General features: G+C 41.5%; 1 protein-coding gene across 13 annotated transcripts in view; it reads left to right on the forward strand.

The window, feature by feature from the left end:
- tnk2 (tyrosine kinase non receptor 2) overlaps positions 1-23,916 on the forward strand; it is a 58,551-nt gene that overhangs the window by 28,594 nt on the left and 6,041 nt on the right. For 7 of the 13 annotated variants that reach the window (XR_002752864.1, XM_023335022.1, XM_023335015.1 and 4 more), the window contains 16 exons: positions 5,414-5,591; positions 6,563-6,627; positions 10,338-10,604; positions 10,716-10,868; positions 11,380-11,543; positions 11,628-11,747; positions 12,373-12,499; positions 12,597-12,743; positions 13,653-13,747; positions 13,824-14,018; positions 14,231-14,322; positions 15,064-15,186; positions 15,432-15,859; positions 16,941-18,104; positions 20,624-20,719; positions 23,683-23,813. Coding sequence is in view for 12 of the 13 variants with exons in the window: in XM_023335022.1 (XP_023190790.1) it covers positions 5,414-5,591; positions 6,563-6,627; positions 10,338-10,604; positions 10,716-10,868; positions 11,380-11,543; positions 11,628-11,747; positions 12,373-12,499; positions 12,597-12,743; positions 13,653-13,747; positions 13,824-14,018; positions 14,231-14,322; positions 15,064-15,186; positions 15,432-15,859; positions 16,941-18,104; positions 20,624-20,719; positions 23,683-23,813 (3,545 nt within the window). In the remaining variant the exon portion in view is untranslated. Of the gene's footprint in view, positions 1-304; positions 765-878; positions 958-1,960; positions 1,984-5,413; positions 5,608-6,562; positions 6,628-10,337; positions 10,605-10,715; positions 10,869-11,379; positions 11,544-11,627; positions 11,748-12,372; positions 12,500-12,596; positions 12,744-13,652; positions 13,748-13,823; positions 14,019-14,230; positions 14,323-15,063; positions 15,187-15,431; positions 15,860-16,940; positions 18,105-20,623; positions 20,720-23,682; positions 23,814-23,916 lie in introns of those variants that run through there. The other 6 variants (XM_023335018.1, XM_023335025.1, XM_023335026.1 and 3 more) reach the window with 6 other exon arrangements.

A 23,916-nucleotide genomic window follows, 5' to 3' on the forward strand; every position in this document is an offset into this window, starting at 1 on the left:
GCTGTTGCATCACAGGAAGTCGTCCCCCCCATCCCACTTTCCCCCAACTCTGTAGTTGAATGTGACCCCTTGGCCCGGGATCAAATGCTGCGCTGAGCCGAACACCATGAAGCCTCTGTCCTCTGCACCACGCACAGCCCTGTCCTGTTCTGCTCCACTCCGCTCTGCACGGACCAACTCCATGTGTGCAGGACGTCGTGAGGCGGGAGGGGGACGGACGGTGGGGCGGAGAGTAGAGTTTCAGAAAGAAGGTGGGAAAAGCAATTGCAAACACGTGCAGTTTAACTAGACGCAAAACACATTTTGGAAAATCTAAGTGGCTCTCCTCCCTGGAACGCCTGCGCTGCCTCTCCGATTGCAGGGGAGTCGAAGCGGGGAGAAGTCGTTCCTATTTTTAGTTCCACGCGCGTCGGAGGGACGGAAACGCAAACAAGACAGGTTGTTGCATATGCAAAGCTGAGTCAGGGAGGGGATGGAGGAAGGACCGGAGGAAGGAGGCGTGTCTTATTTGTAAAGTTCTGCATGTTTAAATAACTGGCTCATTGCTGTCTGCACACGAAGGACGAGGCTGACCCATCCGTCAGCCTTTCCTGATATAATCAGACTGTTTTATCTTTCTGTTTTGTATGCATGAGCGCTGCATTTAAGCGCCTTCTTGAGCCTGCGATGAGGCTGTAGAGGCTTTACGTGGGAACTTGTCCTGCCATGGAATGTCACCGAGTCGCCGGACGTTTTGCTTCCCACTCAGCAGATGAGAGCTTCAGGTTCGCATCCAAAGACTGTCCGCATCTTCTGTCACTCCAAACAGAGGCTTTATTAACAGCCTAAAGGACAGCTGGTTAAATCAACTCGCACTTTAATTTTCCACTCTGATCCAGAAGAAGCAGTTCAGCAATGCGGCGCATCGACAAGCTGAACAAAGCCTTCCCCTTCGTGGCACGCTTCCATCTGTACCGTGTAAGTGTCCGCCGCGGCGCGGCCGGTTGCAGCTACGGCCTGGGTCATGTGGTGGAAGCGCGACGCATGAATCATGGTTGTGGTATGGTGAAGTCAGGAAGATGTGAAAGGGGCTCTCCTCTGGGAGACTTGTTGTTGCAGCAGCAGGATGTTACAGCAGAACCTAGTCTGGGCCAAGAGATTTCTCTGTGTAGGGGGTGTGTGTGTGCGTGTGTGTGTTAATTCACCACCACTATGAGGAATGAGTTGAGCCAGAAATAACGTTGCTTTGCTGCGTCCAAATTTCCACATTCCTCTTTCCCATCTTTCCTTCATATGTCCTTTTTAGTCCTAAGCATTGCCTTTTGTACGGTTAGTGTTTGCAAAAGGGTCTGAGACAAAAATGTCCTTCTCTCCAACAGCTCTCACCATCTCTTGTTGCTGTTTAGAGGTAGAAAAACTAAACTATTAAAGTACCCTCAGTCCTGGACTTCTGACCAAAGTTTCGTTTCTCAGGGTCCTGCTAGAAGTCACGCCATGGGGTTGGAACATTACAATCCTGTTGTCATACTCCCGTCTAAGAAACATTTTCTTTTTCATTGGAAAATTATAAATACCTCAAAGATTATTAATTTATTTTATTTAAATTGAACACAATATCAAGCAAAAAACAATGTCACAATTTTCTCTCTCTTCTCAAAGGAAAAATGACATTTATTTTTAACTCTGACTTATCTTTAAATAATTAGAAGCTCTTAAGTGGATGTACACCATCTTCATAGTGTGCAATTAGGGATTTTTTCCCCAACACTGACCAGATTTTTGAAGATGAAGTCCAATACTTCATTTGATACTGTAATAAATATAGACATCACTTGGTCTACGTCAGTAAACATGTTTTCGACAATGTTTCAGTTTAACCCCTCGTCTCTCTGTCCATTTTTTTCATAAAATTTGAAACACCTGAAAATTTACTCAATGCTTCTTCATCCAGCAAGAACATCCACACTGAAGAGTGTTGCTGGTAGAAACCAGTCAGCCATTGAGGTATGTGACCGATATAATTGTTAACATGCTCACACTCTGTTTTGATATGCTTCTTTAGTAATTTTCTTTCAACATAGTTCAGCATGGTTCTTATAAATTGTGCATGGACAGAACGTACAGCAAGAGTTGTTGACCTGAGAGCTTTGCTTAAATCAACACGATTTCAGCTGCGCTCTATTCCGATAGCTATGCATAACTGAGTAGGTCACTTGATAAGGAAAGACCAGGAGCTGCAGCAGCTAATACTGTCTCTCTCACAGAGAATGACATTCAGGGTAGCAAAAGACTTTATTTGATAAACAAAATAAAGTGACTTGCAAAACTTATATTATAGCTTTGCGAGCCATAAACGCAAATAATTAGCTTCGATTTTTGAAATTATGCAACACAGAATTTGGTTATTGTTTACTAAAGCTTCCATTATAAAATCCATGACGGGTCACATGGAGATTCAAATACTAATCGGCACCAAGTTTCTTAATTTTGGGTGATTGACGATCGATTGGCCGATCTTCTCTACCTCCACAAAAGTTTGAATATCAGCCCCTGTGCCCCGCACACACTGAACATGCGCGGTTAGCAGTAGCCACCGCACTGTTGCCAACTTAGCAACTTTGTCACTATATTTAGCAAAATTTCAGACCCCTTTAGCAACTTATGAGGTTGTGAGTTGTCTGAATTGGCAGGTCAGGCTTTTTTAAGATAGGTGATTGGCCAAAGAACTCCAATCGGTTCATCTCCCACTAATCATTTAAAAAAAAAAAGACAGCCTTGAGCTGTATCCAGGTCTTGTCCGATGTATTGGCATTGGTTAATATGTATTTATTCACCTAATTAGTTGATGTAGAAATAACCATCTGACACGGAAATGCTTTTGCACCTTTAATTTGCCCCTTCATTCCTCACATATGACACCGTCGTGAAGTCGAGGCCCAGGAGGAAGCCAGTCTGCGTCTTTGGCACTGTCTAGAGAAATAACACCCACATGTCGACTGCCAGGGAAGCTCCACCGCAGAGGTGTACTTGGATCAGCCGTATCAGTGGAACTACTGACTGTGGTGTTCCTTACCAAAGCAATGCCGTCCTTAAAATGTACCGGGGTCAGCCAGGGGTTTGTCCAAGCACCATCTGGCTGTAGGTGGATTCAGATGACTGGAGCTGTAGTCAATCCTGGAGCTTTCAAAAAGATGTTATCTTACCAGCTTTTATGGGTGTATAAGAATATGTATTGGTATGCAATTGAAAAGTCAGAAATTTCTTTTTCTAAAATTGAGGCATTAAAATATCTTAAATTTATGAGAAAAAAAAGTTTATGGGACAAACATTTTTCAATGCGTTCTGTTATTCAGAGTTGTTGAATCTTCTGCTAACTAGCTGCTAATGCAACCCTGGTACTTAGCTAGCTAGCATTTTGGTGTCATATCTTGGGTAAGGAAAGTAGGAATGTATGTTTATTGCTAACCCATACAAGGTTAGGCGCATTCTGTGGGAAGAAAAAATAACATTAAGCTTAGCATCACAGGGGTTATGGCTGTTGAAAGTCTTATGCAGTGTGAGAAGCATAATGACACTGCCAAGTGCCATTAACAGATCCCAGAAATTTCACAGTTCATGCTATCCTTGATTGTAAAACAGCAGAATTCCCCAACCTTTCTTTATATTTAGTTTTTCAATCTTAAATTTTATTCAAAGTAGCATTAAAAGGGTCTTAAGTCTTAAATTGCACTTTCTGACAGCTGCAGATACCCAGCTAATGTTCACTGAGTGCAAAGGGAACAGATGGATGTGGATGTATTTTGTATTTAGGAATATTTAAAAAAAAAATATTTCTGTGTGTGCGTGTGAGCCACACTGACGTTTGCCTCCTTAGGCCACCAGTCATTAAACAATGGGGGGGGGCAACCTTTAAGTAAGCGTATTTGAAATGGCAGGAAGCTATGACCCCCTCTGACATTTCTGTCTGGACCTTGTGACCTCGCCTTTGCCAGCACAGGAAGTGTCTCGGTTATTTCCCGCTGCAGTATTTGTGGCACTTTGGTGTTTACTCCACTGTGGGACTGGGAGAAATCTCCTGAACAGGTACAGTTCTTCCTCCGCTGTAATTTAAACGTACTTTCTGCTCGACTGTCACCTTGACGACAGTTGGGATCATCTTGGTGCTACTGTCCTTAAACTTGGTTTTGTTAAGCTGACGGCGATGGATGATATATTCAGTTGGTGCCTGTGAACAATGAGCACTGATGCTCTGTCTTATCGTTGCATTGCGGTCACATTGTGTTGGAGCTTCCCTGTTCTTCTGAGTGACACTAGCGGCGCATTACTCATCCTGGGTATCTGTTCTGTGCTGGAGGGCTGAGTGTGAAGCATGTGGATGATTTCCACCAAAGCTAGCAGCATATAACATTCCTGCCCAGGAACTAACCCAGATTTACTGATTTATCAGGGCCTTTAGGCTCAAATGGGGGACACGTTGTTGGTTATCGTCTTAGTTCTTGTGTGCTCGTCTTTTGGGGGTACATCACCAACCATGCCATCCGTAACACTGAGTAGAATGTTTGTATATGCAGAGATGCCCAATTTCTGATCTCTAGCATTTGAACTTTTTAAGAATATATTCCACCACATATATGAATAGCATTCAAAGTACTTTTTCAAGCCTTATGACTGTGGGAGTCTATAAATTTGTATTGAGTAAAGGTGATGTCACATTGTATGGTAGTAGTAGCTGTTTCATTGTTACTATGACAAGTAATAGAATAATTATCTAATTGTTTTAAACTGGTTTCAGAATGTTATTTCAGCAATTTGCTCGTGACTCTTAGAGCTGGTAAAGAAAGCCGGCTCTATTCTGGAGATGATTGTTGAAAAATATTATATAATGATTTTTTGTAGGACATTGAGATTTATTATAACATCTAACTTAGCTCAGGTATTAGTAGTGTTTTTTTTTAAGATGTGTTCAAATAAAATTATCCTTAGTGAATAACAGATTCTTAAAACCCGTTCTTCCCTCAGTCTCCACACTGAAGAGTGTTATGTTGTAGTCCATGCAGCCTTATTACATTAAGATGAAAGTGAAAACATGGCGGATACGTTTAAGTCGCTGAAATGTTTTAAGGATTTACAGTTTCCCGCCTTGCTTGTCTTAAAGAAGTTATGATGCAGCAAAGCTAAAAACCTACTTATATCCTGACTTGAAACATGTATTTTTTTCTTCCAATCTGAAATGAACGTTTTTTTCCAAAGTGGGATTGCGTTACAGGCTGCTGTAAACAATCATTGCAGAGGAAGCCACCGGTTCCTTCTGTTTTCGTACAGAAAAGAATGGTTTGCCTGTTTGTGCTGACTTTGTCTCAGGAAATGTAGCGACAGCTTTTGAGTCGGCATTGATTGATTAACACCCAGCGTTTTCTCTCTGTTTGTCCTCCAGAGACTGGGCAGTGGCATGCAGTGTGAGGAAGGAACAGAATGGCTGCTGGAGCTGCTGACGGAGGTGCAGCTGCAGCAGTACTTCAAGAGGATCCGAGACGACCTCAACGTCACGCGGCTCTCGCACTTCGACTACGTCAAGAATGAGGACTTGGAGAAAATTGGCCTGGGTCGACCCGGTGAGGCAGAAGATCTGTGCGTGTGACATCAAAAGGCAGAGCTGTGCTCATTTGTTTTTCACATTTATTGTACCAAGTTACACTGGTGGTCGTATTTGTCGACTTACTCTGGCAAAGAGGTGTAAAAAGCCTGAGAATAAGTTCAGTAGGGCTGAGCCATAGAATATGAAAATAAAATCTCTTTTAATTGGCTGGACTGTGAGCCAAATAAAAATAAAGCAAGAATAAATAATTTAATTTTGGACGTATGCTGAAAAAGTAGACCAGCCACCTTCAAGGCTGTGTGCTTAGTATTAGGGCCATAATAATAAAAGAATAAAAAATAACATTTTAAGAATAAAGTCATAGTATTACGAGAGAGTCGTACAGAAAAAGTGTTTAAATAGTTTGAGAATAAAGTTGTAATATCAAGACTTTATTCTTGAATTTTATTTTTTAAAATTTTTTAGTGTGATCCTAATAGTCTGTCATGTTTATCAACTTTTTTTTTCAATATGTATTTCCTTTTGTGATTAGTAATGGCTCAGTGTCATCAGATCTAAATCCAATCCTCCACCGCCCAACATCCTTAGTTTTATTTCCAAGTCCCTGCTGATAATTAAACACAATAGGAGGAGACAGTGGAGTGCTGAAGCTTTTGTCTGTGGTGTGTGTGTGTGTGTGTGTGTGTGTGTGTGTGTGCGTGTGCGTGTGTGTGTGTGTGGAAGAGATCACAGCATTTGTATTCTGAATCCACTTACTGAAGTGCCTCAGGGCCTCCCTTCACAGAGCTACTTCAGACTAATTAAATCCCACTTCTTTTGCTCATATAGGCATCCTCAAACCTTTTATCTGCCCACTCCTTTAATTATCTCTTGAAGATTTTATTTGTAACAATTTTTGCTGTATTCTACAGGTTTCTTCTCTGTATAATTTAAACATTTCAGCTTACTAACTTACCGCTGTGTTTCACTTTTTCCTCCTCGATTCAGGCCAGAGACGTCTTTGGGAGGCCGTGAAGAGGAGGAAGGCCAAGCGGAAAACCTGGATGAGCAAGGTGACGGTCAATAATCGATTCATCAAACGCAGGAACGCATTTCATTACTCTAGTATGCGCTGTGACAGTACGCTGCGAACGAGAAGGATGAGCCTTCTTAAAGAGAAAGCTCTCTGCGGCACTTACTCTTAAAGTTGAGGCAAATATGTATTATAAGCCTGGCGGGCCACCAGGCTTTACTTGCCGCCACACCAGGCTAAGTGTCGTTTAATATAAAATTACTTGAGCTTTGTACCCTGAAAATATTTAGTTAAGTATATTAATATGCTGATTCATTGTCCATTTTTTGGTAATATTTATTTTATTTACTTTTAAATATGAGCATTATATGCACTACATAGCTTGTTTTAAGGACCCACTGACTGATTACTTTATTAGGATGTGACTGAGGTGTGAAAAAATATTTATTTTAATTGCATTTCATTGTATTTGCCTTTTTTTTAGACACTGTAGTCAGTGTTTAAGTATTGCTAATTGTGTCTTCTGATAACATATAATTATCTCGTCAAATTTTTAAATTTTCTGTGAACTTTTAACTTTTTTTTTTCTAACACAAACCCACGGTGGATTGCCCTATCGCCCCCATCACTGGGGGCCTCAGCAGGTTTTCTCGGGGAAACGCTGCATAAATGGATTACCTAAAAGACAAGACTCTTAAAAAGTCAACAAGCTAACTTAAGTCCTCCAGGAAAACTGTGGTAAACAAATAGAAGTGCTTGTTGGCAGTGGAGTCACAGGATCTATAATTACACCTGTCTGTTTCCGCCTCTGGCACCATCCAAAGGGAGTCATCTGCTTCCTCAGCATGCTTTCTGAGTGTGTGTGCGTGGGCGTGTGTGTGTGTGTGTGTGCTGCCCAGCCGCAGCTAGAATCTTATGAATGCCCAGCCTCCTATTTGGAACCAACTAACCACACCGTGACCACAGGGTGGTGGTGTTTTTAAAAAGGTCTGCCGCATTATGTCATGTCTGGTTTTGTTGAGAACGCTTACGGCTATGGGTTATATCCAGACTGTTGTACGTGTTTGGTACAGTGGGTCCATTCAAGAGTCCACTCTCTATCCTTGTGATTAGAATGAGCTCATAACTCTTACACCAACATAATATCAGCGACTCAGAAAGGTACAAAAGTTTATATGACATTTGGACATTTTCACATGTGGTGAACCACAATGAGAGGATAATCATACTGTGACTTTCAGTCTTTTTCACTAATAAAAATCTGTAGTGTGGTTATGAAACAGTTACCCAGTCACACAGAGCTTTGTTCAATCCGATCAGTATAAAAATAGAGTTTAGGAAAGTTGCAGACCCACCAAGAAGAAGGTCATCCAGCAGATTTGAAAGACCTGAGAAGGGGAGCTGTGTCTCTGGAGGAGCTGCAGAAATCCCCAGCTCAAGTGGGAGAGTTTGTCAACACAGCAATTTTCTAACATGTGCTCCAAATATTTGGTCTTTGTGGAACAGTGAAAGTCTGATTTCAGGACTTCTTAAACATGTACCTAGACTCTTGGATAAAACTTTTTAAACTACTTTGAATAATTGAGTTTGCTGTGATAAAAATTTATATGGAAATGTTGGCATTTTAAAGACCAAAATTAAATAACAAAAACAGGCAAAAATTATAAATTTTTTCCAGCCAGTTTCTTTCAATATAGAACTCATGAAACTTTAACAAAAACTGCAGGTCTGTGTCTAGTGAATTTCTGGTAAAAACATGTTTGTTCTTCATTCAGTGAAGTTTCTCACGGTGAATGAAGAGTTCAGACACTTTGCTCAAGTAAGAGTAGCAATACTTCATAATGACAACAATAGCAATTTTACAACAGCAATGTTGGAACAATGTCTGTGAATTATGTGTGTGTGGGCAGGGGGAGGAAGGGATAGAAAGAGCACGTTTCTTGAAACTAGCTAGCTAACCAAGCCAGCTAACATTGCCGTCTGTATTCTATTGTGCTGTGTGTATCACGCATGTAGGGGTGTGTATGTATGTGCATTTATCCATACATCCATCTATCTTCTTCCATTTATCCGGGGTCAGGTTGCGGGATCGGCAGCCTAAGAAGGGAGGCCTACGGTTTGCTCTCCCCAGTCACTTGTTCCAGCTTCTCTGAGGGAATCCCAAGGTGTTCCTAGGCTAGCTGAGAAACATAGTCCCTCCAGCATATCCAGGGTATTCCCCAGGGCCTCTGCCTGGAACACCTCACCAGAGAGGTGACCAGGAGGCATCTTAACCAGATGCTCAACTGGCTCCTCTCGACATGAAGGAGCAGCGGCTCTACTGATTCCCTCCTGGATGACTGAGCCTTTCTAAGGAACAACCCAGACACCCTATAAAACTAATTTTGGCTGCTTGTATCTCGCTCCTTCAGACATGACCCAAAGCTCATGACCATAGATGAGGGAAGGAACTTAGATTGACTGGTAAATCGAGAGCTTTGCTTTTTGGCTCAGCTCTCCCTTTATCTCTCTTCGCGGTACAGCGCCTGCTTCACTGCAGACTCTGCACCAATCTGTCTGTCGATCTCCCGCTCCACTCGGGCAGGACATCCTCCCCGACCTGGAGAAGGCACTCTATTCTTTTTCACCTTGTTTATTTACACATTTATTTATATAGCTATGAATTTTTATTTTATTTATTGAGATAATAGAAGAAAGAACCTTGAACACATTGATCAACAGGTCTTGCATTTCATTCAACACATTTTCTCTTTTGGTTTTCTCATCCAGGGTGTCAGACACACACAGAGACACACATACTGTAGACACACACAAAAATAATACACATGCACAATAAAGTATAGGCAGTAATGTTAGCTAGTTGGTTAGATAACTAGTGTTGGCTAACTTTGAAGAAGGCTAATATGTTGATTCGTGACAATAACACTGTCACAGTATTCATGATTGACACGCACATATTTGTGAGGTAAAAAATAAAGATAATACTCGTCTGTAAAAGTTCTTGCTGTGTAAAATATTATTACTCAGGGGTGAGACTTAGGACTCAGTGTGTATGGTTGACAAAAATGTTTTCCTGATAGACACAGCTGGTAAGAAACAAAGATTCCCATTAAATTCCATAGGAAATGAATGCGGGTCATTTTAGACCCACTTGTGGAAGAATGGGGTAGTAATATTAAACATGCTATTTCTCAAAATGTATAAAAGGCAAATCAAAAATTTGAATTGCATGATATCAATAACATGTTTGTTGAGGAATACCTGGGATATGAAGTGATGAAAAGTGATGAAAACTTTTCATTACACGATATTGCAAAAAAGATGACATCACCGGGTCCAAAAGGACCCACTTATGCATCACAGGGTTAAAAGTATTTTTTTCCCCAAAAGGCTACATGAATAATGCAACTAGTTACCACCCAATTCTGTACGGAGCTACAGGGAAAACCTATAAAAGTTTGTATAAACATTCCCCCAAAGACACACAGCTGTAAATGTAGCCAAATGAAGTTCTACAAAGTGTGGCGGTCCAGTTTTAATGGTCAGTTACAGAAAACTTCAATTTAATCCATTGAATTTTGTGACAAAATATGAAAAAGTGGTATGAATATTTTTGGGTGTCACCGTAAGAGAATATCCTCAAACTTTTGTTACTGATAATGGGTCGCTGTTGATTTTGGTGATTTAATTGGTGCTTTACTTTGAAGTTGTAGCTTTTGTAGAAGAGAAAATATTTGTTCTTCGTTCCAGGTGTTCAGCGGGAAGCGGATAGAGGGAGAATTCCCCCAGCAGGGACAGCTGGCCTTTACGTTCCGCAAACTGTCCCTCACGCCTCCCCTCTGTCTGGGCGACGGCGTCCTGGACACTCAGCTATACGGCGGCGGCCCACTGGACGGCCAGCAGCAGGCCCTGACCTGCCTCATCCCAGAGAAGGACCTGACTCTGTTCGAGAAACTCGGCGATGGCTCGTTTGGCGTCGTGAAAAGAGGGGAGTGGCTGACGCCTGGAGGGAACGTGGTGAGAAGACATTTCGGTTCATTTATTCCGTTTCTCGGGAATGAAGTGAAATTTTCACGGTAAGGCGGAGGGGGAATAAACAGCCATGAATCTGTTTTTGGGATCCTCCAGGTGAACGTGGCAGTAAAGTGCCTGAAGACGGATGTCCTCAGTCAGCCAGACGCTCTGGAGGATTTCATCTGCGAGGTCAACGCCATGCACTCCCTGGACCATCAGAACCTCATCCGGCTGTACGGCGTGGTGCTCACACACCCCATGAAGATGGTGGGGGCGCAAACTCAAAACACGCAGCAGTTCTTCATCGATACGTTGCATGTTATTGTTTTACATGTGGATATTTTGTGCATACACACAAAGCTGGAGGGCAAAAAGACAATTCTTTTGCTTTCGATCCGAAGCTGCGCTGCTGCCGCAAAACAATCCCATTAACAAAATGAAACCTGCAGATGTAGATGTTATTAATATAGTGCAGTGTGCCACAGCAAAGGGAAAATAACACAGAACAAAAAACTGAGCAACTCAAAAACACTTGTATTCCTTTTTTATTTTCCCTCCTTGTCGGCTAGGCTATACAAAGACCCGTTGCCATAGCAATGAACTGACAACAGCTCCACGACACCAAAAAAGCATTTCCCGCACAAAGTACAGAACATTCAGTCCATTACCAGTTTTATGTTTTAAAGCTTGATGTTTTATTTAGCGAAGTATGTACTTATTTGTAATTTGCACCTTCAGTCTTCAGGTCTTCAGTACTCTTTGCAATCCTTCCTCTCAGGTGACTGAGCTGGCTCCTCTGGGTTCTCTGCTGGATCGTCTGCGATGCCTTCATCCTCAGGGCCCGGTGCTGATCCACACTCTGTGTCAGTACGCCGTTCAGGTAGCGAGCGGCATGGCTTACCTGGAGCAGAGACGGTTCATCCACAGGGACCTGGCAGCGAGGTAAGGCAAAGACAGGGACGCTACCCATGTAAAGGAAAGTTGGAAACACTAATAATTGCTAACCACACCCTCTTCTTTGTTCAGGAATATCCTGCTCTCCTCAGCTAACAGAGTGAAGATCGGGGACTTTGGCCTGATGAGGGCACTGCCTAACAACGATGAGCACTATGTGATGCAGGAGCATCGCAAGGTTCCCTTTGCGTGGTGGGTGAAGGATTTAAACTAATACATTTTAGATTGGGAAAAATTTAGTTTTATATAATTTATAGAAATCGCAAAAATAAGTTGTTGAGAATTGTCCACAGGAGCTGAGATTATATACAGGGCAGTAGCAAGAACATCTCAAAGGTCAACCTTTGTGAAGAAATGAAGTATTTGATTAATTTCAGAAAGGGAAACTTTTATATAGAGATTTAGTACACCAAAAGTGAAATATTTCAAGCTTTTATTTGTTATAATTTTGATGAATATGACTTTGAAACAATGAAGACCCAAAAATTCTCACAGAAAACTTTTAATATTGTAAAACGTAGAAGTTATAAAACGCTCATAAAAAGGTGATTGGAGGGGAAAAGCATGGTATGAAAAGGTTGCAACAGGGATACCCAAAACTATAAGAGTGATGGGTTTTTAAAAATTATTATTATATTGCTCTCATGTAATATTTTAGTTTTCATTTTCTGTTAACCATGGGATGATGTTACTCCAATCAAATTGAAATACTTTTTAACACTTTGTTTCAAACGTCTTTACCGGAGGGTCAATGAATGTGGCTGGTACTGAGTACACAGCGGTTAATGGCTTCAGTTTCCTGCCGGTCCTGTTGCAGGTGTGCTCCAGAGAGCTTGAAGACGAGAACGTTCTCCCACGCTACGGACACCTGGATGTTCGGCGTCACTCTCTGGGAGATGTTCACGCACGGCCAGGAGCCGTGGCTGGGCCTGAACGGCAGCCAGGTAGGAGCTTAAACTATTCGCCTCACAACAGCAAAGACAAAGGACTCACGTTTACTGTCATCTTTTTTTGTGTGTGTGTGTGAATTTAAAAAATAAGATTCTCCACAAGATCGATAAAGAAGGCGAAAGGCTTCCAAAGCCGGAGGACTGTCCCCAGGACATCTATAACGTCATGCTGCAGTGTTGGGCTCAGAAACCAGGGGATAGACCCACTTTTGTTGCCCTGAGGGAGTTCCTGCTGGAGGTAAGACGCCACACTCACCCATTTAAGTGTACACCGGATGCTAATCTCAACACCTTTGGAGCGTGGAGGCCTGACCACTTCCCACTTGCTCAAGTGAACCATGAACTCCATCTAGTGGTTACAGAAAGCTTTTCAAAAGTGCGAATGGATTGCGGGGAAGGATTACGTCATACAGTAGCTCAAGAAATATGGAAGTATTACCCGAAATACACAAAGTAAGCACATTTGTTTGCTTAAGTACATATTGCTAAGCTACAAAAATATGGTGCATCATATGTTTTTTCTTAAATCCTACCATTTTGTTTTGTCATTTCTGTCACTTCTTGAAATATTTTGTGTGTATATATATATATATAATATCAAGTGTGAGATATAAACAGTCTAGAGTGTTGCATTGATTATGTGATGCAAGTTTAAGAAATCCTTTAATCTCCGTGGCAACCACTCAGCTGTGCAAAACACCTCGGTGGACTGAGCACCACTTTCAAGGATGAAGATCCTCCACTTGACTAGTTTCCAGGCTTCTTAGCTTCTGACTCACAGAGCAGCCACCCTCCGTAACTCCCCCATTCAGCTCCTTCAGACTAGCCATCAGCAATTGGCAAACAACTGGTGGAGCTGTCCATCTGCTGACTTAATTATACAAGCTACTTCTCTGTGCAATGCTGGTGTAAAATGTTGTTAAAGGGTTAATAGAGGAGCCATGTTGTGAAGACTTCCTGAAGGTGAAGTTTCAGAAAGAGCAGAAGTTTTTAAAGCAACAGAGGCTCAATTTCAAGATGTAATTTTTTTTTTATATAACAATTGATCATAAAGTTACTTGATTGTGCTATAAAATGAAACTATGTGCCTGGTAAAACACACAACACCGCCTCTTGGGGTGTCTTTTTGTGTGTGTCTCTGTTTCAGACCATGCCTACCGACATGTGCGCTCTGCAGGACTTCGATGAGCTCGACAAACTTCACATCAAAGTCAACGATGTCATCACCATCATCGAGGGGAGGTGGGTGACGGTGACTCGCACTGCAGGGATGGGGGGGCATTTGGCCGCGGTTCGCTGACTCGCTCGCACGTTTCAGGGCGGAGAATTACTGGTGGCGAGGGCAAAACAAGCGCACCCTGAAGGTGGGGCAGTTCCCCAGAAACGTGGTGACGTCCGTCGCGGGGCTGTCGGCGCACGACATCAGCAGGCCTCTGGAGAACAGCTTCATCCACACGGGTCACGGAGACACCAACCCGCATCGCTGCTGGGGCTTCCCGGACAGGATTGACGAGTAAGAAGCAGCTTTCATCTGAAATAAGCCACTTTTTGAATTTAAAACCTCTTCGAAATGAAATGTCTCATTCTGTGAGATGTGGGGAATAAATATCTGACTTGTAACCAGCAGAGGGCACTCCTACATTAAATATAATAATCGCACCTGCTAATTGGAATAAAGTCAGCATGTTGACACTGATGGTCAGTCTGTCCTTGTCTTTCTTTCAGCCTGTACCTGGGGAATCCCATGGATCCTCCTGATGTTCTGGGAGTGGACCTCAGCGCCACTCGGCCCACACAGCTGCCAGGGCGAATCAAAAGTGGGTTAAAGTCACACAAAGAGAGTTTTAACCAATCATAACAACTGTTAATGTATTCTACCACATGCACAACTTTGCAAAAGTATCCTTTGTCACATTTGATCACAACCACAAACCTCAGTGTATTTTCTTTGGGATTTTTTTATGTGATTGAGTCACACAAATGACATAATTATGAGGTGAAAGGAAATATTTACAAATCAAATATGAAAATTGTAGTGGACACGTTGTGTTATACTTGTCTTATTTTGTTTTCTCGCTTTTCTCCGCTTTTAAACGGAACAACTGGATTTGTAGTTTGATTAAATTTCGCTGGTGAATTCTAGTCACTACATTGGGAACTTTTGAAAGCTGCTGGCTGCAGAATGGGGCTCTGAATACAACAGCAAGGTCTATTTTCCTCTTTAAAAAAAAAAATTCAAAAAGCCTGTATCCTTTTCCTTCCACTTAGCAATTAAGTCCTATTTTTTGATGGCCTGTCACATAAAATTCCCATAGTAAAATTAGGGTTAAGGGAAGTTTCAATAGTGATCAGGTTTAACTTTAAAATCACATTTGTAGGATTAAATTGAGATGTTTTGGTACTCCAAATATTTTTTGCTTGCTTTCTTCTGAACTAAAATTTAGAAAGATTTCTCAGTACGCTTTCTGACCTTTGCGTTTTTTATTTCTGTCTCCACTGCTGCTATTTTTCCTCCCTCTGTTTTCTCTTTGCGGCTCTGTTTTTATTTATGTTTGCAGAGGAGCCTCCCCGCCGGCCTCCTCAGCCAGCCGTGTTAATCAAGAGTAAGTCTGGTTTCTCTCAGCAGCTTCTTAGCCACTGTTCCTGTCTTCTCTGTTCCCTCTTTGCTCCACTCTTCAAAGGTACATTTCACACTTTTTTTTTCCTTATCTCTCCGTTGCTGTGTTTGCAGTGGTTCTGTCCCCCTAACAGTTGTTCTTCCTTAAAATCATTCTTCCTTTCCCTATCTGTGTCCATCATTCTTTTGGTGCTTTAACTGGGAAGTTTTTCTGTTTATATAATATTTTTTTTGGTGTCAGCTGATCTCTCATGGTTACTTATACTGAAACATCGTCCATTAATGAATGGACTCTGTTTTCATCTCCAGAACCGTGCTACGATCCGGTAACTGAAGACGAGGATTCCACCTCTGCAGCGCTCCGGAGATTATCTCTCAGGAAAACCGGTTCGCTCAAAGGTCTGAAGCTTAAACCCGCTGCGTGGGTCTCTGCTAACAAGCAGAGTGGCCGGACCTCAAGTTCAGCCCACACCCCGAGCAGCGACGTGTCCCTCATTGACTTCGGGGAGGATTTCTCACTCACACGCTCTCCTTCCACTGTGGTCGAAAACCAAACTCTGGTGCTGGCGAAGCTAGCGCTGCAAGTGGGCAACATCCTGGACAAGACTCCGCCTCAAAGTCCGTCCAAGTGGCTGCAGCGGCCCCTGCACCCCACGCCGGTGGTAGACTGGGACGCCCGGCCGTTACCGCCGCCGCCGGCCTACGACGACGTAGCCCAAGATGAAGACGACATGGAGGTAAGTTAAACCAGACTAGCTTCGGTGAATCCAAGAAGCAAAGAAAGTTTGTGTAAACTTTTTAAAGGGGTTCTCCAGTGGTGTATTTCTCCACTAATAAATGTACTACAAGAAAAATAGAGCTGGCTAAAGAAGTATGGATTTTCACTGCAGGATTTCACCAAACGCCTCACTCCGCTTTGTTTATTTCTTGGCCGATATAATCAGAAGAGGCACGAGAATCGGGCGGATCGTTTGGTGTTTAGTGAACACGATTGCAGACCTTACAACCGTTAAAAATTGCAGTTTTAACAAAGTTTGATAGAGATTCTGAAGCTAAACTGAGTCGAATTTTAGTTGCAAGGAGTAAGGGTAGAAACGATTAATCAGATTAATTGTGACTAATCAATTTAATTGTCAACTAATTTAGTAATCGATTTATAATTAACCGGAGTACATTGACTGAAAAAAGACTATTTGCTTAAATAAAATACTCAGAGCATTAATGAAACCCAAACTGTACAGAATATCTCTATACATATTTGCATTTATTTAAAAAATGGATAGAATAAAAAAAAAAAAAGATTTAGCCAAATCACCTCAAGTACCATAGTTTAACTTCACCGTGTTCAGAGTCACTAAAGGAGCACTACGTTGTTGGCAACAGGCTGTTCATTTCCTTATTTGAAAAAGAAATTGGATTATTTGTTTGTTTGCATCTTTTTATAGTAATTTATACAACATTTAAAATGATGCGCAAGAAAGGCTTAAGTGGCTTATTAAAAAAATCTTTAAAATGTGCCATTTTTAAAAATTGAATTAATCAATGAATCAGAATAATTAATAGAATAATCGATTACTAAAGCAATCATTAGTTGAAGCCATACAAGGAGTTCATCCTCACATTTGAGCCACAGTTTGACCCCTAACCATGGCACCGCAGTGGATGGAGAAGCTAAAGCAAACAATTATGGAAAATGGCAAAACAAATCGTCAAATCCAGGAAGACATGATGTTCTGTGTATTGCAAACTGTACCAGATGACACTTTGATTTGATTGAAAATTCTGGTTGGTAACTTCTGACCTCCTTTCTTCTCAAAGGTGAGCTCCATCACCAGCTCGGAGCAGCAGCTCGAACACGATCAGACTGCTGTCCACGGCGTAGACGGAGCTCTCTCCTCAGGACAGGTGACTGAAAGCGACGGCGTCGTCTCGAAAGATCCAGAAAGACCGGTTTTGGAGGACAACCTTTTCCTTCCCAGCAAGCACAGCCACGCTGCCTCCCCGTCCTTCTCCCAATCCGCAGAGATTTTCCAGGAACTCCAGCAGGAGTGCATGAGGAAGCTCAATGTCCCGACAGGCGGGGTTGGTCAGTGGACCCAAATCTCAGCCCTCTGTCCTACTCAGAACGCCCAGGAGGATCAACAGCATCTCTTCATCAATGAGGACAAACCTCAGATCCCCCCACGTGTTCCAATACCCCCTCGACCGATAAAATGGGGAGACTACACGTCCGCTCGCTGGTCAAGGGACCTTTCTGTTTCCCCGATGCCGTCGGACCCCACATACAGCATTTCGGGCACAAGCCTGGAACGACCGCCTCAGATCCCGCCCAGAGACCCTCTGTCCCAGCCCAACTCCCGGACGCCAAGCCCCAATTGTGCAGTGGTGGGCTCTCTGCAGCAGAGGATCTGCTCCGTTAGCCCCTCCACCCACCAGGCCTCACACTCCTATAGCTCCCACCTCTCCACCTCGCCTGGCAAACCTATGCCGACCACACACAGCTTTGCCTCGGACCCCAAATACGCCGCACCCAAAGTGATCCAAGCCCAGGGTAGGGACAACGCCAACAGAGGTCCCTGCATCCTGCCCATCGTCCGAGACGGGCAGAAAGTCAGCAACACGCACTATTACCTCCTGCCAGAGAGGCCGCCGTACCTCGACCGTTTTGAACGCTTCTTCAGAGAGGCTGAGAACCTCCCGGGCGGCAGCGGTGCCGAGGACAGGCACGCGCGGCACGCCAACACGGCCACCGTGAGACCCATGGTCGTCACCGCCCAGACAGTTCAGGGACTCGTCCAGCCGGGAGAGCTGAAGGCTAACTTCTCCTTCAATAACAACTTTGGCATGAGCGCACAGCGGTCAGGGATGAAGACATCAGTTAGTCTCCCTCGCGTGTGTTCAGACGGGCTGACGGGTCCAACAGTGAATTCTTCCTGCGGCCGGACAGAAGACGGAGGGAACTCTCTGGACAGAGTCCAAATGGTATGCTCAGATTATACGATCCCCGCTTTACCGCCTTGTCTCTAACGAGCACATGATGCAAATCTAATATTTCATTAGGCTTTTTTCTTCCAGAGCTTCCCTGTGATTGATGAGAAGTTGCTGCACTGGGAGGGTTTTTGTGCTTTTTATAGCAGACCTTATGTCCAGATTAATGTTCCCTGTGATTAATTGTTGTAAAGCCAGTCTAAGGTGCTGACCTCAACCAGATATCCATCTGTTCTTGTTTCTCCCCTCAATAGCTTTGAACATTTGTCTCTGATGCCACACTAGAGAAAATATATGGTCAGTTTTAGACACGCTAATTAAATGTGATGAACACAAACTTGTTTATTAGAGGGTTTGTTTGTCCTGTCTTTATTAGACATGATATGGATATAATATATAGCGGATTGTAATTATTAGGATATTATAATCTGCTATGGAAAGAGAAACTATGGACAGTTTGCATTTTAAGTTAAAAATGAGAAGTTTTACTTTCCAGTTGTGTTTTTGTTAATTTGCTTCTTTTGTTATAAGTTCATGTTCAAATGATTAAGAACCAAATAATGATTGAGATTAAAATATCATGACATTGACACAAAAATACATGGTGTAATAGCTGCTTTATTTAATGTGTAAAAACTGCAATTGTTCCTACTGCTGTAAAAAAGAATCATACATTGATTAATAAAAGTAGGGCTGCCAATTAGTTTAGTCATCAAATATTCTACAGATTATTCTGATGATTAATCGATTAATCAGATAAAGAAATGTTCAATTTCAGCAGATCTTTCTATTTGAAAACTTAAGCTTATTTTATACAGTATTAAAATTTTAAAATACAAACATTTCAATTCCTTTTTTAAATTTTAATTTTTTGCTTAAAGTATAATAATATAGGAGTACTTTGTAATGAAGGATAAAAGACAGCTGCAAAAGGTCCTTAAGAGATTTCTTTACAGAATTTGAACCAGGTAAATTTAATCTATGCCACATGAGGAGTTCTGTATACAGCATATTTACAGACTAAAGTTATTTATTTTTTTATCTAAATGCACAATGTATGATTTTTTTGTACAGTTTAGCCTAATTATTGCTCTGAAAATATTTTTTTCAACAATTGGCCTATTGTGAAGTTTGTACCCCCCAGTTAATGATTAATCAATTACTGAATTAGTTGATTACTTCACGAATCGATTAATCGTGATTAATCGATTGATCTGCATAACTTTAAATTAGAAATAATGTTGTCAGCAACATGGATTCAGTGTGAAATTTGATATCTACTTGTAAGTATTGAAATTATAATTGCCTGGCAGTAGGAATGTGTTGGATCTCCAAAGGAGAAGTTTTTTGTAAAAAGTCGTGTCTCAATGTTTTAATCATTTCAAAGTGAGATATGAAACAAAGTCCCAAAGCGACTGAAGTGCAGATTTGCACAACGCTGTCTCTTTCTCACCCTGGTCAGCTAGATAAAGCTGACCAGGGTGATCAGCTGGTCAGCTAGATGAAGAAGGCTGCTGGATTTTTCCTTTGCTTATAAAAAATGGATTTCATAGAGAGAAAGTCATGGCGTGTAAACTGAACTGGGAGTAAAATAAACTCAAAGTAGCCGGGTAATTAGTCAGGCTATCTACTCCAATAAATCCTGCCGTTAGCTGCTGAACAGACAAACTGCAGTTTTCAAACTGTGTTTTCTTCATGAGTGTGGTGGGAGGGTTCTTCTTTAGTTTTATCACAATCAATTTAGCATATGTTAAAACTTTGAAATGCTTTCATATCGGTAATCGTTCCAGACTTACACGTCTTCATTGTTTTTTTGTTTTTTTTTTAGTATTTTGTGTACAAAGAGCCGCATTCATGTGTCTTCTCAGTTGATCCTGATGAATGAATAGCCATGAATTGATTTTCGTTATTCTGGAGGCAGTTGGAAACGCTGAAAGCTCCCCATCGATCTGGCAGATGCAGAGATGTTTGGCCGATTACAACAGCAGTGCAATGAGATTTTAGCACCATGTATAAAACGCGCAGCAGATCAATGGGAGACACTGACATGTGCTGGATAGTTAACTAATTGATTTTTTTTAGTGTGTGTTGTTTTTGGTGGTAATAGTGTGTGGAATTACTGCAAGCTTTCTGCTCCCCATAACAGCATCGTCAGTGTTATTTCTTTGAAGTTTGGTTTGGTTTGATTGAGCTGAAATGATTACGAGACTTCAGACTGATGTTGGTTAGTATAGTGGGAGCTGTGGGACTTCTCTCTGATCAATGGAAATGCTCAAAGCTCACATCAGCGGCGGGTGAAACTAAAAGTGAGTCAGTTGTTGGGTTTAACATTTGTTTAAAATACTGATTGAAGTCAATACAGATGATTTCATCACCAGGAGATGTGCTTATGGTGTTTATACAAAAAAAAAAAAACAAATTCTCCGAGATATCTGAGAATTGCTGTTTGGAATATTGGTGTGTGTTGTGGATGGAGATTTCGCTTTTGTCAAGCTGCTGTTGTGCAATTTCAGGTGCAGGAGGCTGTTCACGGCGTGACGATAGCAGAGTGTCAAGCCGCCCTCCAGAACAACAGCTGGGATGTCCAGAAGGCTGTGCATTACCTAAAGGTGAGAGCATATGATTCCCTGCATGGAACAATCCTGCATCTGGGCTGCTCTCTGTAACTGTTTAGTGATGGACTTGCACTAATCAGAATATAATGGCCCACTCTGATGTAAAACTTAGAAATGATTATGGAAGTGACATTTTCTGTCTTTAGCTAGTAGCGCAGTTAGCACCCTGCATTGTAGAAACTTTGCATTGTAGATCCCAGCCTCAACTCAGGTTTCTATAACACTTGTACGTCAGCTTGTTTAAGATCAGAGGTTGACATTGAAATCTCAACAAGATGAAGCAAACTTTTCTGAAATATATTTATCCTTTTTGTTGTCTGCTAAAAGTCTTGCTCTTTGTGCCACTAATGAGCCAAAGACATACTAGATTATTGGAAATATGTTTAACTCTGATCTCCTGAAGTCACATAGTTTGGTTTTCCCTGGTTTAAATTCTGTGTGAACCGGCAATTTAAAAAAACCCCAACTAATCAGGTAGTCCAAAAACTAGTCAGAAGATTAGCCCAACACTGTATTGATTGATTTGTTGGAAATATTTGTTTTAGCTGCAGATCCATCCTTGCTACAATTGAAGCATACACAAAGGAAATGTTTTGTTATTTCACTTAAGAGAGAATACACGTCTATTTTAAAAAAAAGGAACTGAATTGTTTATCCAAATGTGTTCATACATTTCTAATATTTTATCAAATAAAACTTAAGTGATAACATGAAATATCTGGAGAGATGGCTGATTTAAAAAAAAAAAAAAATTTTTTTTACCTGATTAATCTTCAGATTAAGCCATTGCTAAAACAATTCTTAGCTGCAGCACTAATTATGTATTCTTCATGCAGTAATGGCATCCACCCCGAAGAGTGTTTCCAGTGTGACCCGATAGCAGTGAACGTATGTCGAATTTGGACTTTCCGGCTGCCTCAGATCAAACTTGAGATCTGATTCTTGTTAGCATCCACTTTCTCAGTGGATCTCCATCGAGTTATAATTATTTTCTACTAGTGTAATCTTGTGTCACAAAGATTGTGAAATGTTAATATTCAACAAAACAATCCAGTTGATTAACTGATAAAAAGTTCAAAGTAAGTCTAGGTTTTCTTTTGCTTTCATCTATTGATAAAATGGCGTTGAACTCATTAGCCTTGTTACTTTTCCCCTCTTTGGGTTTCTGTTTTTCTTGGTGCTGTTGCTCTCTTAATCATTTATCGATCTCTGCTTTCCCAGGGCAATATTTCCAACTTTCTTCATGTTTGTAATGAGAAAGACAGGTCCAGATATGTCCTGTGTTGTGATTGGTTCAAGGCTTGTGTTTGTGTGTGTGTGTGTGTGTGTGTGTGTGTGTGTGTGTGTGTGTGTGTGTGTGTGTGTGTGTGTGTGTGTGTGTGTGTGTGAGAGAGAGAGAGAGACAACAAAACTGTTTGTGTGCATCACCATCAGGAATAGGAGCCTTAAGGACCATTTGCTCAGAGAACAATACCACAGCAACAATGGCAGATTTTGATGGCTTGCTAAGGAAAACCCTGGAAATAAAATAAAGTTAAAAGAATCCAAAACTTTCTTAGAAGAGCTGTCTTCCTCCGGGAAAAGATATGAGCACCAACATCATTGTGACAATATGTTACTGTCGGTTCTCAGGAGACGAAACAAGGACAAGCTTCACCCAAAGAATATTGAAGAACGGCTGGCAGAGGCATTTTCACACAAATACTGTGTCAATGTAAGATTTAATAGGTCTCAGCCAAGACTCTGTTTCTAGAGGAAGTGAAATCATGAAAAAATTCATTAATATCACAACATATAATGAAGCGGACACGTCTGTTTTATTCTTGCGTACAATTTCCAAAAGCCTGAAGGTTTTATGTTTGTTCTTTCAGACAATTAGAACGCAACAATTAATATATGCATTGCTCTGTGTATTACTGTGTGTCAGTGCAAATAGCCTTTTGCAGTCTGTATGGCTAAAAATGCACTATAAAAATTCGGTTTATTTACAATGTGTCTTGTATAATTAGTCTGGGAATGTTCAGCCATCACACGGTTGAATAAGAGATGGTGTCTTTTCCCCAGAGACAAATGTGTTGTAATGCAAATTGTGCTCGTCAACCTTGGAACAAAAGCAAAAGATCTAATGAAGATGGTATGAGAACGTAGTTATCAGTAAAACCAATCTTCTACTGACTGACGTCTTCCTCTTTGATTAGGCTTTCAGTCCACTTCAGAGTTTAGTATGACTGAATGTGAGACAGTGAAGGGGAAAAAACATTGCAAATCTTTTAACCGTGTGCGGGACTTTAATGCAATAATTTTTGCCTATTTACTGAGATTTTAATGGGTTAATCCTTTTAGCGCAAGTAATCGCAATTTTTTTTATGTATTATTTTACATAAAGTAGTTCTGAGTGGAACCTTTGTATTTGCGTGTTTCTGGTACGCCCGTAAACCTGCCACACAAGCGATGCGTACAAACGGTAATGGATGACGAAGCAGCTTCTCTGGGCCCAGCGGGGGTTCATTTTTGCTTCAGAATATTATCTGATGGGACGCTGGGAAAAACGTGTCGCTGTGTGGAGTTAGCTTATCAGCGAAGGTATTCAAATCCAAAATAGCATCTCAATGCTAACATGGAGCAACAGGACAGACTTCACCAACGCTAATGTTGGTGTCCACAGTCCACCTTTCTAAGATTTTGTTTTAGTTTTTCAAAAAGGTTCCATGACTGATCAGGAGTTCCTGAAACACTTGAAAGCTCTTTGCTTATGGAAAGTTTCCTAGCTTAGTATTACTGTGGCCATTTTTACTAAGGAGAAATTATTCAACCACTGAGCGCTCCGATTTATTCTAATGCGTTTCCTTACAATAAAGTTATAGAACTGAATTAAATCTCTGAAAAAGAGAGACTTTCCGTTTATGTTTAAATTTTTTGCTTAACAATGGCTTGATGTGTGATGTGCCTTTCTGCAGGTGGAGCAGTTGTTCTGTTTGGGTCTGAGGAACAGGTCTGAGTGTGCAAAGCTGCTGGAGATGTGTGACTGGAACCTGGAGGAGGCCAGCACTCAGATATTAGAAGATTATGGATCCATAACAAGACAAAGGTGCGGTTTTCAATTCACGTTTTTTTGAACTAGACCTTTTAGGTCAAATGTTCAAAAGCGAGACTTCCTTTTTGTTTAATTTATACACGAGCATCCAAATCTA

Source organism: Xiphophorus maculatus, chromosome 6 (genome assembly GCF_002775205.1).
Source record: "Xiphophorus maculatus strain JP 163 A chromosome 6, X_maculatus-5.0-male, whole genome shotgun sequence".
NCBI classification, from domain to species: domain Eukaryota; kingdom Metazoa; phylum Chordata; class Actinopteri; order Cyprinodontiformes; family Poeciliidae; genus Xiphophorus; species Xiphophorus maculatus.